This window comes from Morus notabilis, unplaced genomic scaffold (assembly GCF_000414095.1).
Source record: "Morus notabilis unplaced genomic scaffold, ASM41409v2 Scaffold535, whole genome shotgun sequence".
Taxonomy (NCBI): Eukaryota; Viridiplantae; Streptophyta; class Magnoliopsida; order Rosales; family Moraceae; genus Morus; species Morus notabilis.
The window spans coordinates 746,473-763,840 of NW_010367018.1; the positions used below are offsets into that span (position 1 = coordinate 746,473).

At 34.5% G+C, this 17,368-nt stretch overlaps 3 protein-coding genes across 3 annotated transcripts; 2 read left to right on the plus strand and 1 right to left on the minus strand.

Moving 5' to 3' along the window:
• Positions 1–490: 490 nt before the first annotated feature.
• Positions 491–3,109, minus strand: LOC112094190. Its single transcript, XM_024174493.1, has 3 exons — positions 2,977–3,109; positions 2,624–2,738; positions 491–1,140 (listed from the first exon to the last, which is right to left on the minus strand). The coding sequence occupies exon 3, from the start codon at positions 1,077–1,079 to the stop codon at positions 558–560; it is 522 nt and encodes a 173-aa protein (XP_024030261.1). The 5' UTR covers positions 1,080–1,140; positions 2,624–2,738; positions 2,977–3,109; the 3' UTR covers positions 491–557.
• Positions 3,110–9,717: 6,608 nt separating this feature from the next.
• LOC21404779 (bifunctional dihydroflavonol 4-reductase/flavanone 4-reductase) lies at positions 9,718–12,575 on the plus strand. Its single transcript, XM_010111750.2, has 6 exons — positions 9,718–9,903; positions 10,018–10,187; positions 11,041–11,232; positions 11,494–11,653; positions 11,757–11,949; positions 12,211–12,575. Exons 1-6 carry the CDS (start codon positions 9,786–9,788, stop codon positions 12,386–12,388), a joined length of 1,011 nt encoding a protein of 336 aa, XP_010110052.1. The 5' UTR covers positions 9,718–9,785; the 3' UTR covers positions 12,389–12,575.
• Positions 12,576–16,408: 3,833 nt separating this feature from the next.
• LOC21412083 (dihydroflavonol 4-reductase) lies at positions 16,409–16,949 on the plus strand. Its single transcript, XM_024174542.1, has 2 exons — positions 16,409–16,585; positions 16,726–16,949. Exons 1-2 carry the CDS (start codon positions 16,468–16,470, stop codon positions 16,932–16,934), a joined length of 327 nt encoding a protein of 108 aa, XP_024030310.1. The 5' UTR covers positions 16,409–16,467; the 3' UTR covers positions 16,935–16,949.
• The last annotated feature ends 419 nt before the right edge of the window (positions 16,950–17,368 follow it).

Sequence of the window (17,368 nt, forward strand, 5' to 3'; positions counted from 1 at the left end):
AAAAATTTAAAACAAAATTCTTGTACGGAACCAAACACAATAATATATAATTCTTAGAAATCATATTACTTCATCATTTTCTCAAGAATATGATTCTTATTGATTATTGCGTACTAAACGCTTCCTTATGTAATCTTGATGCCTACAGATTTATCACATCATAAGCATTTTGGTTTTTATATTTGCACGTTCTAAATGGCTTTCTTTGAAGGTATAGGTCCCGTTCTTTTCGCTGATTCGAGTTTAGAATTCGAGTTTTGCTACAGTAAAAAGCTCTCAGAAACAGTCACATCTAACTTTTTTGTTACAGTAAAAAGCTCTCACACAACATTACATCTCAACTCGAATTAAAAACTCAAATTAACGAACCAAACAGGCCCTATATTGTTTTATGGATTACTAATTTGCTTGTGTTTTCTTGAGGAGATTCCAAACTTGTCATCAAAAGTTGTAAATCTAAGACCACATATAAAAGTTTCAAAGATGCCATCAAAAGATCTAAATATTAGACCACATAGTCAAGTTTGTAAATATAATACCAAAAGCTTCAACCTAACTCATTCTAAAAGAGATAGAAGAAAATCTAACTTAAATTCATCATCTAACGTGAAGAAATAATTGGTGTAGTCATGGTTTTGTACAAGAAGTTTTCCGACTCGTACTCGTTGTGCATTTGTTAGTCCTTCTACCTTCTTCACTTCATCAAACACCTGCATCCTCCTTGCAGCACTATCAGCCTCGTATTGAAAGCAATTAGCAAGCCTACCAATATTCTCACCAGCCATAGCATACATATTAGAAAACTTATGTATTGTCTCAGTTAAAGCATCAACCAATACATCTTCACTTTGAGATCTCTTTCTCTTTTTCCTTCCTGATGTTAATGGTGTTGAAGATGATTGTGTGCTAGGACCGCCAATACTTGCAGTATCCATGTGCAATCGATGGTAATTTAATTGGCGTATATGATGTCGGCGATAAGAACTCTCACTCCATCTATTTCTACGCAAACATCGCTTACTAATAATTACAAATATAATAAAAATGAACAAAAATGTCATTTCATTTAACATCTCCATATATTGAACCAAAATAGCCACAAATTCTCTTTTTTTGGTTCCAATAGAAAAAGATCCATATCTGTTAATTGATGAGAAAAAGAAATAAGCATATTGATTACAAAGTTCAATTCAGCCATGTATATAATGGATTCAACAAGAAATAAATTCAACCAAAGGCAATGACCATGATTAACAGATTCAACAAGAAATATATTCAACCAAAGGCAATGGCCATCATTAACGGATTCAACAAGAAAAATAGAGTAATAGATTCAACCAAAAAAAAAAGAAAAGGATGATATGGATTCAACAAGAAGAAAAGAGAAAAAAACCAAGAAAATGACATCACAGATCAAAAAGAATACCTACCTATACATCGTCATCAGATTATGTTAAAAATGTTATAAATTTGGAGATAAAAAAAACCAAGCTGATACGGATTCAACAAGAAGAAAAGAAGAAAAAACCAAGAAAATAACATCACGGATCGAAAAGAATACCTGCCTATACAATCCATCAATGCCACAAATGAGATTGATGCCGGTATGAAATTAAAGTCAAGATAAAAAAATAAAAAAATAAAAAAATAAACTAACACAGATTGTGAAAGAAAAAAATTTTCACAAAAAAATGAGATAAAAGGAATCATACTCTGGTGGTGGCGGCAGAAGAAAGTTCGGCAACGGCGTGGTGGATCGGAAGGCGGCAGCAGCATGGTCGACGGAAGAGTGGTGCCAGCTGCTGGACGAGAGAGAGGCGGCTGGGTCTGGGAAGAGATGGGTGAGAGAGAGATTAGAGCTAGATATTTCCGGCGACGGTGTGGTGGATCAGAAGGCGGCAACGGCGTAGTGGATTAGAAAGCGGCGGCAGTGTGGTCGACGGAAGAGATTCAACTAGGATGGACCAGAGACAGGCGGCTAGGCTAGGTGGGAAGAGATGGGTGTGAGAGAGGTTAGGGCAGATTATTTTTTTTTTCCCATAATATTACTTTCCTAACAAAGTAAATAACGCCCTATTAGATGAGTTTATGATTATTAAAAAATGTGGTACTGTAAAATCTATAAACTTCAATTTCTTGAGTTTTAGAAAAGTCTAATAATTATATTAAACATGAGAATCTGAAAAATTTTTATTTGCATTTTTGAGTTTACCCCATACTAAACGCCCTCAAGAAGATCCAATTATTATTTCTAAACACTACAACTAACAGCCATCAATACCACCATGGAATAATATTACATAAACATTTAAAACAAAAAATCATAATAATCAATCAACGATGTTATACACTTCAAAAGCAATAACAGGGAACACAATCTTTCTTGCAGAAAATTGATCAAACACAACCTGCTCTAAGTTTGACACAAATTTAATTCTAATTCGTTTACATTTTCAATAATACAGTGGCCAAGGCTCACAGAAACATGCACAAACTGAAATTCAAAAACTGAAACCTCTCTTTCATTTTGTCATTTTTTCCATCCCAAATATGAACATTTCAAAGCAAAACGTTGGACAAACAAAAATAAAATGAAAAGGAGAAGAATAAAAAAACCACTCACTTGAAGAGAGACGTTCGAGAAAGGGCGGCGGCCTCCGTGGGTGTGTTCGGCACGGCATCGTTACAAATTAAGTTATTTGTTTTAATTTTATTCCCACTGTATGCTGCAGCACACCCTATACTCATAATCATCAAGACTAAGCATAAGAAAATTTCCTCATCCTCTTTCCGAGAAAAAAAAAAATCTGTCAATGCAATTTAAGAGAACTTAAGGGGGAAAAAAAAACTACAATCAAATTGCATAGAGAAAACCCCCAAAAATGACTACAAACAAGAAATTTGAAAAATCATTCACATTTAAACAAATTTCATTTAGAAAGAAAAATGGAAAAAAAAAAAGAACAAACTACTCACTTGACTTAAAACTCGACCGGCGGAAGAGGCGTGGCGGAGGCCGGCAGGAGAGGCGTGACCGCGGCCGGTGGGCGAGGGCGTGAGCGGCGCTTCGGTTGAGGGCAGTAGAGAGATGGTAGAGAAAGAGAACGGATCGAAGTAAAGAGAACATTCTGTAAAATAAAGGAACGTCGGAGGGGTTCTTTTCACTCATAGTTAGACCTGTAAAATTGTTGAAATTTAAAGGGTATATTTATAATTTCATTTGCCACATCAGCATTTACATTTAAAAAAAGAGGAGAAATGATTAAATTAAAACGGATGTATTTACTTAAAATGAGCTTTTCAAGAGGGCATTTAACTAAAAAGTTGGGTCCTTTCCTAAATGTTAGAAATTAATCAGGTTTATTGGATTATGAAGTGACAAAAAGGCAAAGCAGAGAGGCCTAAAAGGTGTCAAACTCAAAAGAAAAGAAAAGAAAAGGATGGATACTTTTCAGAGAAGGGAATGAGTTTTCATTAATGAGATGAAATGTCGTCAAACTTTGCTCAAGTTTGAGTTCCGTGCTTTTGCTTACCATGAGGAAAATACACAACCAAAATTAACAAGGAAAAGAGATGATTTTCGAGTGAAATTCTTATGGAGGGGATTGAGAAAAAATTGGATTCTTCTTCTCAATTGGGTTTTGACTCCATGGAGATGCGAATTCGAGAGAAGAATAGAGCAGGGAAACATCTGTCCTTTTTCTTAAAAAAAAAATTTATTTTGTGTTTTTTTTTTTTTTTAATCTTTTATTCATTTTGGTATAGAAAATGACCACCAATACTCCTAAAAAGAGGTAATGTGCAAGTAACATGTCAAAATCAGTTTAGAATTTAACAGACTTAGTAGAAAGATCTTAATTACAAAAATTTTAAAATTTTAAAGGTCAATCGCTAAGAAAAAAAAGTACCACGATTAAATTGTCAAATACGAAAAGTTTAAAAGGTGTCCAACCTAATAAATATAATTGATTTTCTCTAGTGTTCTTTTTTTTTGAGAATCTTGATATTTCTTACTTTTCAGCCATTAAATATGTATCAAAATTTATCTGTTCAGCATATTTTTTTAATTTGATGTGATTTTAATTAAATTTAACAGTTAAAAGAGTAAGGAATACAAATATTCTAAGAAAAAAAGAAAAAACACAAAAGAAACTCCCTTGTCCCTACAAAGAAAAGCATCAGTTACAAAATATTCAAGAAATGCGTTTGCCTAATGCTTTCCAGGGAAATATGAAAAGTTATGTTGCATGAAGGACGTTAATCAGCCACAGAGTCAAAGGCCGCCTCGTTCATTTCATCAATTTGAGTTTTCAGTTTTAAGTTTCTACAGTGTTATGGGGAAAATATGGAGGACACGTGGAGGGAGGACAACGTGACACGTGGCCTTAACCTCTCCTCGCAAAGCAACAACCCTTGACGTTTGGGACCCCTTTTTCTCTCGTCGTTTAGAGCCTGAGTAAGAAGCCCAACTTAGGGCGTCGATTTCATCTGACGTCGACAGGTCGTACCGTCGACCTTACAACATAGAAGTCCACCGCCAAGGAGAACAATTGGGCTAAACAACACTGGCGACGAGGGGAATGCTCATTGAGGGAAAGCCTGACTTGGCAAGCTGCGTAAGGGGTGTCCACAGTACATGCATTAAATGCAAACCCTTAAACCGCCCCTACAGGGGACAGAAAAGGGTTACAGCGATGCAAAGACCCGTAATGGGAGACTAATTGGCTGAGTGAACAGTGCGCAAAAAGTGATTAGTGGGCTACGGGCTGGGCCTAGAAAGGGAGACCACTTGAGTACTCGTTCAGCCTACAGGAGAAAACCCCTCCAACGAAGGAAGCTCGGCTATAAAAGGAGAGAAACCTCATACGGAAAGGAGGTTGATCTTTTCTATTAAAAAAAAAAGAAAGAATGAAAGAGCATATTGTAAATTGTAACAATCTCAAAAAGGAATAACAAACCACAGTGGATGTAGCTCTTCATAAGAGTGAACCACTATAAATCTTGTACGTTTTCCTACTTTAAGTATTCTTTTTCATATTGCCTACTACACAAAAAATACCGCAAGCACATCAAACTCCTACACATAACCTATTTTTAAGCTAGTAATCCGACGGGAAACCCAGAGGTAAACCGGCCTGTTTTTGCTGACGAAAATTCATCGTCAACAATTAGCAACTCCACTGGGGACAGGGGTTTACCTTCGTCGCTTAAGTGGAAGTATTCACGGACGGCGTCGAGTCAGTAGGGTCTGGGAGATCGAGAATTAGTCCGGCACTTCGAAGATTGGCCTGGGTCAGGAAAGTATCAATATGGCGAACCTCGGACGAGAACGAGAAGGCCTTCTCAATCCTCGCCAAACTATTTCTGGAGAACTTCGGCCGGTCCTGACTGACTGTAGGATAAAAAGACTGTCAACATAAGAAAGGAGAAAGCGAAATAAGGTGAGAAAGAAAGGGAATCAAAAGTCTCACCCATGTTCCCAAACGACGCCTGCACCTTCCTTTGGCGGAGCAAGCAGTCGTCGAGATGAAAATTAAAGGGGCCGCGTATCATGAAAAATATGGGTTTTCACCCATGTGACGACGAGAAAATGCCCAAAATTAGCTTGCCAAATCTGGGCTGAGATCTCCCGTGCCCACTCAGAAAATACCATCCCTCGTACTTGGCAACATGGCACAATCTGTACATGAATCTAAACTCATCCAGAGGAAGATCCATGTCAAACTGCTGGTTCCACAAGATCCAGGCGCCAGCAAAGCAGTACCAGAAATTTAGCGCCAGTTGGGCGGGGGAAATGCTATAAAAGTGGCAATAATCTTTTACGAATGGATGAACCGGAAGGGTCATCCCCGTAGTAACGGCCCTGGTATAGACAGGGAGGAATCCGGTCGGGGGCATACTAGTCCTAAAGTGCATGTCTGGGAGGAGGTATTCGAACCACCTCCCATCAATGCATTCTTCCTTCACCGCCCAGATGATGTCCTTATTCCGGACTCTCGACGGCACGGTGTCAGCTCTGAAGGAAGGCCGATCCGGGTCTCCACTTGTAGCAGCCAGCGGGGCATCCACCAGAGAAGCGGCGACCCCACACACGCTGCCACCTGTAAAAGGCCTCCTATCAACGTCTTCGTCGATCATTCGGCAGACGTTGTCATAAGTATTGCTACCATCGTCGCCTGGGCCGGCCATATGTTCCTCGACTTCCCGCAACAGTGAGTCGCAGTCTGACGAGGAAGATGACCATGAAATCTCCACCACAGAAGGGGAGTCTGGTCGTACAACAGACGGTTCCTCTCGACGGGAGTTTTTTGGGGCCATTGTTCTGGTAATGAAAAAGACAAGGAGCTACGTCAAAATCCTAAGTCGAGAGGAAGGAAAAAATGGCGGTTATTCTAAGCGACGACCATTCTAGACAACGACTGCTGAAACACCTCAACATAATGTCGACCATTCATATGAAAATGGTGACGACAAATGCTCGTGACAACCAAGGTTCATCAGAACCCAGGAGCCAGACTCGCATTCAACCAGGAAGCAGGGAAAACTACTCTATGTGGGTCGAATAAAGCATAAAAAGCTACTGTCCTCTACATGGAGGGAGGACAACGTGACACGTGGCCTTAACCTCTTCTCGCAAAGCAACAACCCTCGACGTCTGGGACCCTTTTTCCTCCCGCCGTTTAGAGCCCGAGTAAGAAGTCCAACTTAGGGCGTCCATTTCATCTGACATCGACAGGTCGTACCGTCGACCTTACAACATAGAAGTCCACCGCCAAGGAGAACAATTGGGCTAAACAACACTGGGGACGAGGGAAATGCTCCTTGAGGGAAAGCCTGACGTGGCAAGCTGCGTAAGGGGTGTCCACAGTACAGGCATTAAATGCAAACCCTTAAACCGCCCCTACAGGGGACAGAAAAGGGTTACAGCTGTGCACAGACCCGTAATGGGAGATTAATTGGCTGAGTGAACAGTGCGCAAAAAGTGATTAGTGGGCTACGGGCTGGGCCTAGAAAGGGAGACCACTTGAGTGCTCGTTCAGCCTACAGGAGAAAACCCCTCCAACGAAGGAAGCTCGGCTATAAAAGGAGAGAAACCTCATACGGAAAGGAGGTTGATCTTTTCTATAAAAAAAACAGATAGAACGAAAAAGCATATTGTAAATTGTAACAATCTCAAAAAGGAATAACAAACCACAGTGGATGTAGCTCTTCATTTTATAAGAGTGAACCACTATAAATCTTGTGTGTTTTCCTACTTTAAGTATTCTTTCTCATATTGCCTACTACACAAAAAATACCGCAAGCACATCAAACTCCTACACATAACCTATTTTTAAGCCGGTAATCCGACGGGAAACCCAGAGGTAAACCGGCCTGTTTTTGTTGGTGAAAATTCACCGTCAACATACAGTAAAAAGCTCACAGAAAATATTACATCTAACTTTTTCTGTTATAGTAAAAAGCTCTAAAAAAATGTCACATCTCAGTTCGAATTGAAAACTCGAATCCGCGAAGTGAACGACACCAAACTACTGGTTCAACACTTCAAGCTCACTTAACAATATTGTCAAAGTCCTTTTCCACGTCAAGACCGCAAATGAGCTTTTTACCTGTTGGTGTGGGTATCCACTCCAGATAAAACGGATATAGAAGTTGTTACATAGAGACACTGCGTATATGTGGCTAACATTATCTCCGAAGCAGGGGCGGGCCGGGGCGGTGGCGGGGAAAGCATCCCCGCCCGAACATACATATACATATACATATATTTCTAAAAATATTTTTAATTTAAATATATATTATATATTATAATATCACTTAAAAACATGGGATTAAAAAAGTTTACAAGTATTTTACTATTTTATTATCTTACAAAATCCAAATGATTCATAATTTTATATTTAATTTGATGTAACGGTACCGTTAGTTTTTTTCTTAATGGTTAAATAGATAGATAAAGTATAAAAAAAATCTCTCGACGGGATCGTCTGAACCCGGTCCTAAGTAAGGCAGGTATAGGAGCAAGTTTTTTTTGTTTGGTGGGGGGGAAGCATACCCAACTTGATTTCGCCCAATAATCATCCTTATTCTCAATTTTTTAGACGAAATAAAGAAAAATAAATGTTAAGAATTTTCAATCGGGGGGAGAAAAATCAATGTTAAGAATTTTCAATCGTGGGGAAGCATACCCAACTTTATTTCGCCCAATAATCATCCTTATTCTCAATTTTTTAGATTGCAATACGAATTCTAGATTGAACACGAAATAAAGAAAAATCAATGTTAAGAATTTTCAATCTCAACGACTTTACTGTATTCTACATTGAGATTGAGTCAATGTTAAGAATATTTCAATATCAACGACTTTACTGAGTGTTAGAAGCTTCCTTCGAATTTTTAAATATGAATCACCATGCTTACACCTCTTCTATTTTCTAGAAATGTCCCATCATTGCTGTTGCTATTTTCTAATAAATACCATTTGCTATAATTTATATTTTTTTTTCTCCAGTAAAGTACAAAACCTACTATTATTACAACTAAAATTTAAACCGTAAAAAATTCTTGGTTGTTATTTTCCCCTCCTTTTGGGACCCTAAAAGTCATTTCGGCACAATACAATGCAAATCATTTGTTTGTTATACAAGTATTCAAAATATTTACGAGACGTTTAGTTTATAGATTTAAAATTATGATTTATAATTTTAATTTTTAAAATTTAAATTTTTTGTAAGAAAAAAATACTGTAAAAAATTAAAAATTATGATTCAAAATTATTGACGAACTCTTTAAACAAATATCCCATTAGTGTAGACCTTATTTCACTTTTACAATTTCTTTTCATTTTGTCATAATTTAGAGGAGAACAAGCATCGTGTTCAAAAAATATTCAAGTATAATCTTTAAAAAAATCAAATATAATCGTGGACTCTAAATTGGTAAATTTTAAGATGAAAAAATGGTATTCATCTCCATGGGATAAATCTCCATCACTCAAAAAAAAAAATGTAATTGGCTCTCATCTATTCATTTAGTGGATCAATTTTATGTGAGTAGCGAAATTTTAATCTCATTGTGATGAATAGAGGTGTTCTTTAAAATAATGACATCCAAAATGCAACAATCACATCCTAATAATACTAGCTAACGGTACGTTTGGTAGTGATTCTTAGAGTCTAAAATCAATTCTCTAGTCAGTTGAAATTTGTATTTGGTAAAAACCATAGAAAGTGATTCTTAAAGAAATTTTGAAGAATTAACAGTCAAAATTAGAAGTAGTCCAATGACAATTTTAGCTTTTAGAATACGCGGTAATTACCTTGAAGTGTAATTAATAAAACTTTCATGATACCCATAATATTTCTGGAATCAATACTTATATAGTTACAGTTTACTAAACACTCAGACTGTTTTTTGTAACAGTTATTTTTTTAGCACAGCTAATAGTAATTTTTTTAAAAATTTACAGCACTATCAAACTAGCTTTAAGTAGACTTTTTGAGAACTTAAAATTAAAGAGGAAGATGAAAAAAAAAAAGGGAAAAAAACTTTTAAAAAAAAAAAAAAAAGCCTCAGGACCTAGGAGCAGCCAACAATTTCAACTCCCACGTTACTAGAAGGTAAAGACTTTTATATGCGCGCTAGCCCACGCGCGTTAGGGAGATAGTTATAGACCATATAATATATACAGTTTCTAGCATGGCTAATTGAGGCAATCATACAAGTGCTGTAGAGTTTCCAACGATCAGTAACCAAATTTTGTCTTTCAAAAGATTAGCAGCAATATGGGATCGAAGGTTGAGACTGTTTGCGTGACCGGCGCGTCGGGTTACATTGGATCATGGCTCGTCATGAGGCTCCTGGAGCGCGATTACACAGTCCGAGCAACCGTGCGCGACCCTGGTACGGCCTAGTTCTTAAGTTGATAGTTCTTCGCATGATACGTGTTTGTTTTTTTGTTAATATTCTGATAATTAATTTGTCTTTATTTGTTTTTGTGATATGAATTAATAACAGCGAACGTGAAGAAGGTAAGGCATTTGCTGGAATTGCCTAAGGCAAAGAGTAACCTGACACTATGGAAGGCCGACCTGGCTGATGAGGGAAGCTTCAATGAAGCCATTAAGGGGTGCACAGGAGTGTTCCATGTGGCCACACCCATGGATTTTGATTCCAAAGACCCTGAGGTATATACATCCTTTTTAAATCACACATATATATGAACGAGTTTTTAATAATTACATTTTCATCTGTAGTCATCTTAAAATATAAAAATCTGATAATGTAATATGATAAAAATTCAATTTCATTAATTATGTTAATTATTTTGTCAACTGTTCAATTTATATATCACTACTTAATATGCTTATTGATTTTCAATTTTATAATTACTATTTTACTTATTTTTGCGCATCTATATATAATGATTTGATTACCGGTTAGATTCGGCTACCATATCTAAATAAACACATCTGTGTGTATTTTTCTTTTCTTTTGTTTTGTTTTTTTGTTTGAAAAGGGGGAATTTATCAATTTAAAATTTTCAGAGTCCACAAATAAAAAGATAAAAAAAATTCTAAATTTACTTAATGAACGAGTTTAGTTTTCACGTATGCACACTTAATATCATACAGTGCATGATCGGACATGGATTCTAAAGCGGGATTATAGAGTTTTGAATCCTACAGTACGTGTGTGAACAACTAGCAACTCTTATAGTGTTTTACTTACATAAACTCTTTATATGGAGTGCTAAGAAGAAATAAAAGGTCAAGTCTGAAAAGTCTTGTGTCGTCATCTTTTAATTTTCCACGGCCTGTTAGCAGCCATCAGCCGGTGCGGGTTCTTATTTTATATGGGACCCATAATTAATCTTACGTGGCTCTTATATTTTGGGAGAAATCACGCATTACCAAATATATGTCTTGAATTTCTAAAAAAAGAAAAATATTATATGCCTTGAAACTTGTTGGCTCTTTAATTTGGGACCTTACGACAATTAGTTATTAACTTAAAATATGATGATTGTTTGGTTGGAAGAATGAAGTAATTAAGCCAGCAATAGCCGGGATTTTAGACATCATGAAAGCATGCCTGGATGCAAAGGTTAAGAGACTAGTTTTCACCTCATCAGCTGGAGCTGTAGATGCTGGGCCACAAGGAAGGTCCTTTTACGACGAATCCTATTGGAGTGACGTTGAATTTTGTCGGACCGTAAAGATGATTGGATGGGTAATTATATATAATTTTTTTTGCACCGTTATTTATATCGTTAAAAGTCCATTTTGGGCCTATATTTATTTGTATACACGCTAAGAAAGTATGTATGCCAAATTTGGTCTAAAAATTTGCCTTATTTTAAGATTTGTTTTGCATGGTTTTTAATGCTAAAATTATTAAAACTACATCAAAATACAAAAGTATGTAAAATTAACAAAATTTGATAAAGATCAGTATCATCATAGTAAGTTTTTTTTTTTTAATCATCTGTAGATGTATTTTGTCTCCAAGACTCTTGCCGAGCAAGCAGCGTGGAAATTCGCAAAAGAACACAACATGGACTTCATTACTATCATTCCAACGCTTGTGATTGGCCCATTTCTTGGTCCCACTGCGCCTTCAAGTATCATCACCGGAATTGCGCCTATCATCGGTACATGTTTATTTATTTATCCTATAATACTGCCCAATTTAAATTACCATTTTACGTGAGCTACTCCTGAATTTTTCATTGAATTAAACATTTTTATAACCAGGAAATGAAGCTCACTACTTTATCCTAAAGCAAGGAAAATACATTCACTTGGACGACCTCTGCGAAGCTCATATATTCTTGTACGAGCATCCTAAAGCCGAGGGTCGTTACATCACAAGTTCACATAGTGCTACAATCTATGAGCTTGTTAAATTGCTCAAGGAAAAATACCCTCAGTATAACATTCCCACAAAGTAAGCCCCTTTCACCATATTGACAAGGGCTTCATTTAGTTTTGTATGTGAAATTTTATAAAAATTATATTTTGCCTTTTTTTAATTTTCATATATATGTATATATATTTTGCCCCACAATATTGATTATTCCATTTAGAGAAATGTACAACGTGATGAAACTATAAGTTATAGTAAAGCCAATATAGAGGAGAGAGAAAACTATAAAAGTAAAAATAAAGTTTTTATGCTAAGCTAATTAAGTAGTAATATTGTGATCAGATTCAAAGGATTTGAAGAAAACATAGAAAATGTGGAGTTCTCTTCAAGGAAGTTGAAGGAATTGGGCTTTCAGTACAAATACAGCTTGGAGGATATGTTCGTTGGAGCAATTGAGACATGTCGTGAAAAGGGATTGCTTCCACTTGCTCATGAAAACAACCCCAATGGGTCGGACTAAATAAGAAACAAGGGATCTAATCTACACTTGTATTTTACTTTTAATAGATGCTTAATTATATCTGTAATAGTTTCTTCCAACTCCATTTACTTCTGATTTTGTTGGAGTTTATCGGTTTCAATCCTGATTATTAAAAATAAAATAAAATAAAAGGATGAGATTAGGTTTCTTAGGCTTGGCTTATGCATACATGGAGTGTTTCCTTGCATTTTTATGTAATTCGAATGGACTAAGAGAAGTACGAGCCAACAGATTAACACAAGAGAAGAGCAAAAAACATGCACCTAGATTTTTCACTGCCACTGCTTATTTAGTACAATGAAGTATGTTATGAGTTTGATTGCTAGTATACTTTTATGTTCAGCTTTGTCATTTTCGAATGTGTTGGCATTTTTAGACCATTCGTAATCATTCATAACTCTTGTTTTGAAGGATACAATTATGCGAGTTAATTATGCATATACTTTAGAAATTAATCCGGTAGATTACTAGTAGTAATCTACCAGATTACTCTAGCAACAGATCTTAAAAGACAACGAACATATTCTGGTAAATTACGGGTGATCATCTAATAATTTACGTCAGTAACTGGCTTCCGAGACCTCTAGTGATCTGCGTTGATATAATTTAGTAGATTACAGATAGCAATCTAGTAGAATAAGCTTTTTTGTACGGACATCTCCTCAATTTTAGAATTTGGCAAATTGATCCATCAATTTTTAATCTTGACAATTCACTCTCTCAACTTTTAATCTTGACAATTCACTCTCTCAATTTTAAAATTTGTTATAATATTAGTCAAATTGAGAACGAAATTAAAAATTTAAATGATTTTTTTCACGTGAACATTTAGAGTCGTGTACAATTATTTCCATCCTAACTTTCTCTCTCAAACTGGCAAATCACTTTGAAGAAAAAAAAAAAGAAAAACAGAGAACTTGCAAGTCACAATCATTCAAGGTTGAATTTAAGAATACTATTTTAGAGAGTTGATATTTATATATGTCACTCATGTGAAAAATATTCGAACATAATTTACTTATAAATCGATAAGGTTGAGCAGCTATACTTAATAAGTGGTATTGTCTTTAAGTTATCATCATTCAAACATGTGACGTTTATGGGTTGTCTAATTATTTCGACATTTAATGGATAACTATTATTTTAAGGTGGTGGAACATGCTTGTTAAAAAATCGAAGAGTATTAAAAGAAGAGAAAAAAAAAACCGTAACTAGTCAAATATTTGTTGAAAAAAACCGTATTTTTCCTTTTTTTCTTGCACTAAATGAAATATTTCTCCATTTGGCGTTAAGCATTTTTTTAGTACATATTTCACGTATTTAAACCCGTTATTCTAATTCTATTATAGTACTTTTTTTACAAAAAGAATTAAATAAAAAATTACTGCTAATAATTCTCTAATAAAATTTAAATGTAAAATTAAAATTATTGATCTAGACGGTGAACTAAACAAACTATTAATATTTTTAAAAAGACTTCTTTCTTAGAAATAATTAAGGGATGAGAACTAATAATGATGTGATGCTTCTTTATCACGGTATAACGAATATTATTAAATGCAAAAGTAAAACATTAGTTAGGAAAAAGTCAAGAAAAAGAGTAGTCTAGTGAATTTCAGTTAAATATTTTAAGTTCTGGTGAATTAAGGTTGATCAGCCAAATAGTCAAACTACTAGTTCAAGCTCACCTAACAATATCGTCGATGTCACGATGTATATTGTCAGAGTCCATTTCCGTGTGAAGATGGCTTTGTTATACTTCTCATCAGATTTCTGGATTGTAATAATCAAACTACCAAAAAATCTGACTTCTTTTTCTTTTTATAAATTCTAGATTCTAGATCTTTTTTATCATTTCCATATTCTAGATTGAGATTGATTTTCCACAAATAAAGAAAAATTAGCGTTGTTATAATTAAAAAAAAAAGTGTTATTACAAATATTTCCATCACAATGACTTGATAAATGTTAGGAGCTTCCTTTAAATTTTCAAAGGAAAAATGAAGTAAATGTCTTTTTAGATTGTATAGTCTTGATTTGTATTCATTACTCTTAATTAATGCTCTTTTCATTTAATATTATATTCATAAAAAAAAGTATTGATAAAAAATAAAAAATAAAAGTTTAGACTCAAGCACTTTTAAAAATAAAATTTAAATCACCAAGTTCACAATCACAACCACTTGCAATGCGGGCTCAAGTATACTTGGGGCCTTAAACAAAAATGTTAGATGGAGCCTTTTTAAAATTAATAAATATATATTTAAAATACATTAAAGTTCAACTAAATTCTTTTGGAATTTTTTTTCTTGCTTTTGAAATGCAAATGCATTGATTGAATATTTATATTTGAGTTCATCTAATAATTTTTAATCAACAGACAATATGACTAGTCTATTTAATCCAACCATCACATGATTAACTTTTTATCAATATTATTTTCTTATGTTTTTTCTACTATAATGTCGCCATTTACTGATTCATTTAAATTAGTTTACTAGGTTTGACGCACGTTCTTTGATCGTGCTTGCGGTATACAAGTAATCTACACTTTTTTTCAAGTATATTTAGATTAAAAAAATTATTGCTAATTTTTATAATTAGTAATACTTCCAACAATTAATAGTTTGTATGTTTTTGGCTACCATAATCTTATTCATATTTTTAGTAAAATAAATACAAGTTTAGAACTAATATGGAATGATTATCTCAAATTTTTGCTTCAACCAAAAATGTTTTAATGAGAATATTTAGACATAAAATGAGAAACAAAGCTAGACGTTAAAGTGACAAAATCCAAATATAAAAAATGAATTTTTAAGAAATAATTTATTAGGGAAAATAGTTAAAAAAAAATATTGATTGGGATTATATTTGAGAAAATGATGGAAAAAGTATTTAAAATGGACAATTGGAAAGAAAAAGTTAATAAGAAAAAGTGTAAACAATGTTACTAAAAAAAACAAAAAAAACAGACGAACTAAGCACACAAGCAAGTACAAAAAGTTGAACTCAGACCAAAAAAGAAAAGTACAAAAACTTGAATGGCATCCACTCTTCTTATATAGAAGATTCTTGCGTTATTCAAATATTTATTACTTGTGAAAAAATCTTCAAGAGCTCTTTTTTTAAGAATGAATCAAACTATTTTTTATAATTTTTCTCCAGTTTTTATTAGACATTGTTCCCAATAATTTAGAACCAAATAATTACTCAATAAAACACAAAAAATAACAAGATATAAATAGCTATTATGAAACTAAAACAATAACAATTGATAAATTGGCGAGAAAGAAGTAAGAAATAAATACAAATTTGAGAACTTGAAAAACTCTTAAAATAATGTTGGTCAGTGGAAAAATAAGAAGAGAAAGAGGCAATAGATTATAGAGGTTAGAGCCTTTTTTTTAAATATTTTTGCAGTGTGTAAAATAGATAATGTTCATTGTCAGTATCTCTTTTTTTTTTTCATGGTTTATTGTTCTTTTCATTTTGCAATTTTTTAAAAAGATTCAAATCTTTTTCTTTTATATTCAAAAAAAATCTTATTCTTTTGCTGTAAATTAATGGAGAACAAGCAACCGTGTCCAAATAATTCAAGTATAATCTTTAATTAAAGAAATAATTCAAGTATAATCGCAGACTCAAAGCCGGCGAATTTCCAGATAGTGACCTGGCCAAAGTTGCAACAGTCACGTTTCGATAGTAGTAGCTAACGTAGCAAACTTTTTCACAACTCAAAATTAAAGAGGAAGATGAAGAGAAAAAATTAAAAAACTAAAAAAAAAGGACATCCCAGACTCAGGAGAAGCCAACTATCAACGCCAAATCTCCAGCCACGTGCTTTGACTGTCAGGGACGCACGTTAATAGAAGGTAAAGTTTTGATTTGCTTGTGCGAGCCCACGCGCGTTAGGTCTATGGTTATGGACCACATAATGTAAAAATATATAAAGCCATGCATGCGCAACTTAGCTAATTGTGGCAAACATATCAGAGTGTTGTAGAGTTTCCAACCGTGAGTAACCAAATTCTGTCTTTCAAAAAATTAGCAGCAACATGGGATCGGTGAGTGAGACTGTTTGCGTGACCGGCGCGTCGGGTTACATCGGATCATGGCTCGTCATGCGGCTCCTAGAGCGCGGTTACACGGTCCGAGCCACCGTGCGCGACCCTGGTACGGCATGGTTCTTATGATCATGACTTACATACGGAACTTCAAAATTGATGGTTCTTCATGATACATTTCATTTGTTTGTTTGTTTGTAAATGTTCTGATTTTATATTTATTTGTTTTGTGACGTAAATTAATAACAGCGAACTTGAAGAAGGTAAAGCATTTGTTAGAGTTGCCTAAGGCGAAGAGTAACCTGACACTGTGGAAGGCCGACCTCGCTGAAGAGGGAAGCTTCAATGAAGCCATTAAGGGGTGCAACGGAGTATTCCATGTGGCCACCCCCATGGATTTTGAGTCCAAAGACCCTGAGGTATATCATATATACATCCTTTTTCAATTATACGTATAATTATATATACACACACACATATATATCACTTCTAGATACTTAATTGCTTGCTTAATTAATCAGGTTTAATTTTCCAACTACTTTTAACTGTTTGTTGCATGTATATGGTGGTTTTCTTGCCATCCGGTTAGATGGGCAGCCGTAGCAATGTGTATAAATATATATATATATATATATTTATATTTATATATGTGTGTGTATTTTTTTAAAAAAAAGATTTTGTTATTTTGGAATTCCGGAACCCACGCCAAACAAACAGGAAAAAACCTAATTTAATTTTACTTAATGGATGAGTTCAGTTTTTGCTCATGCTATTACGCTTAGTTCTTGTTCGTTTTGCTCTTTTAAATTGAGAACTTAAATTAAAAAATGAATTCATGTAAGAGAAAATACTGTAACAAAAAAAATTAAATCGGACTGATTAAATACGGGTT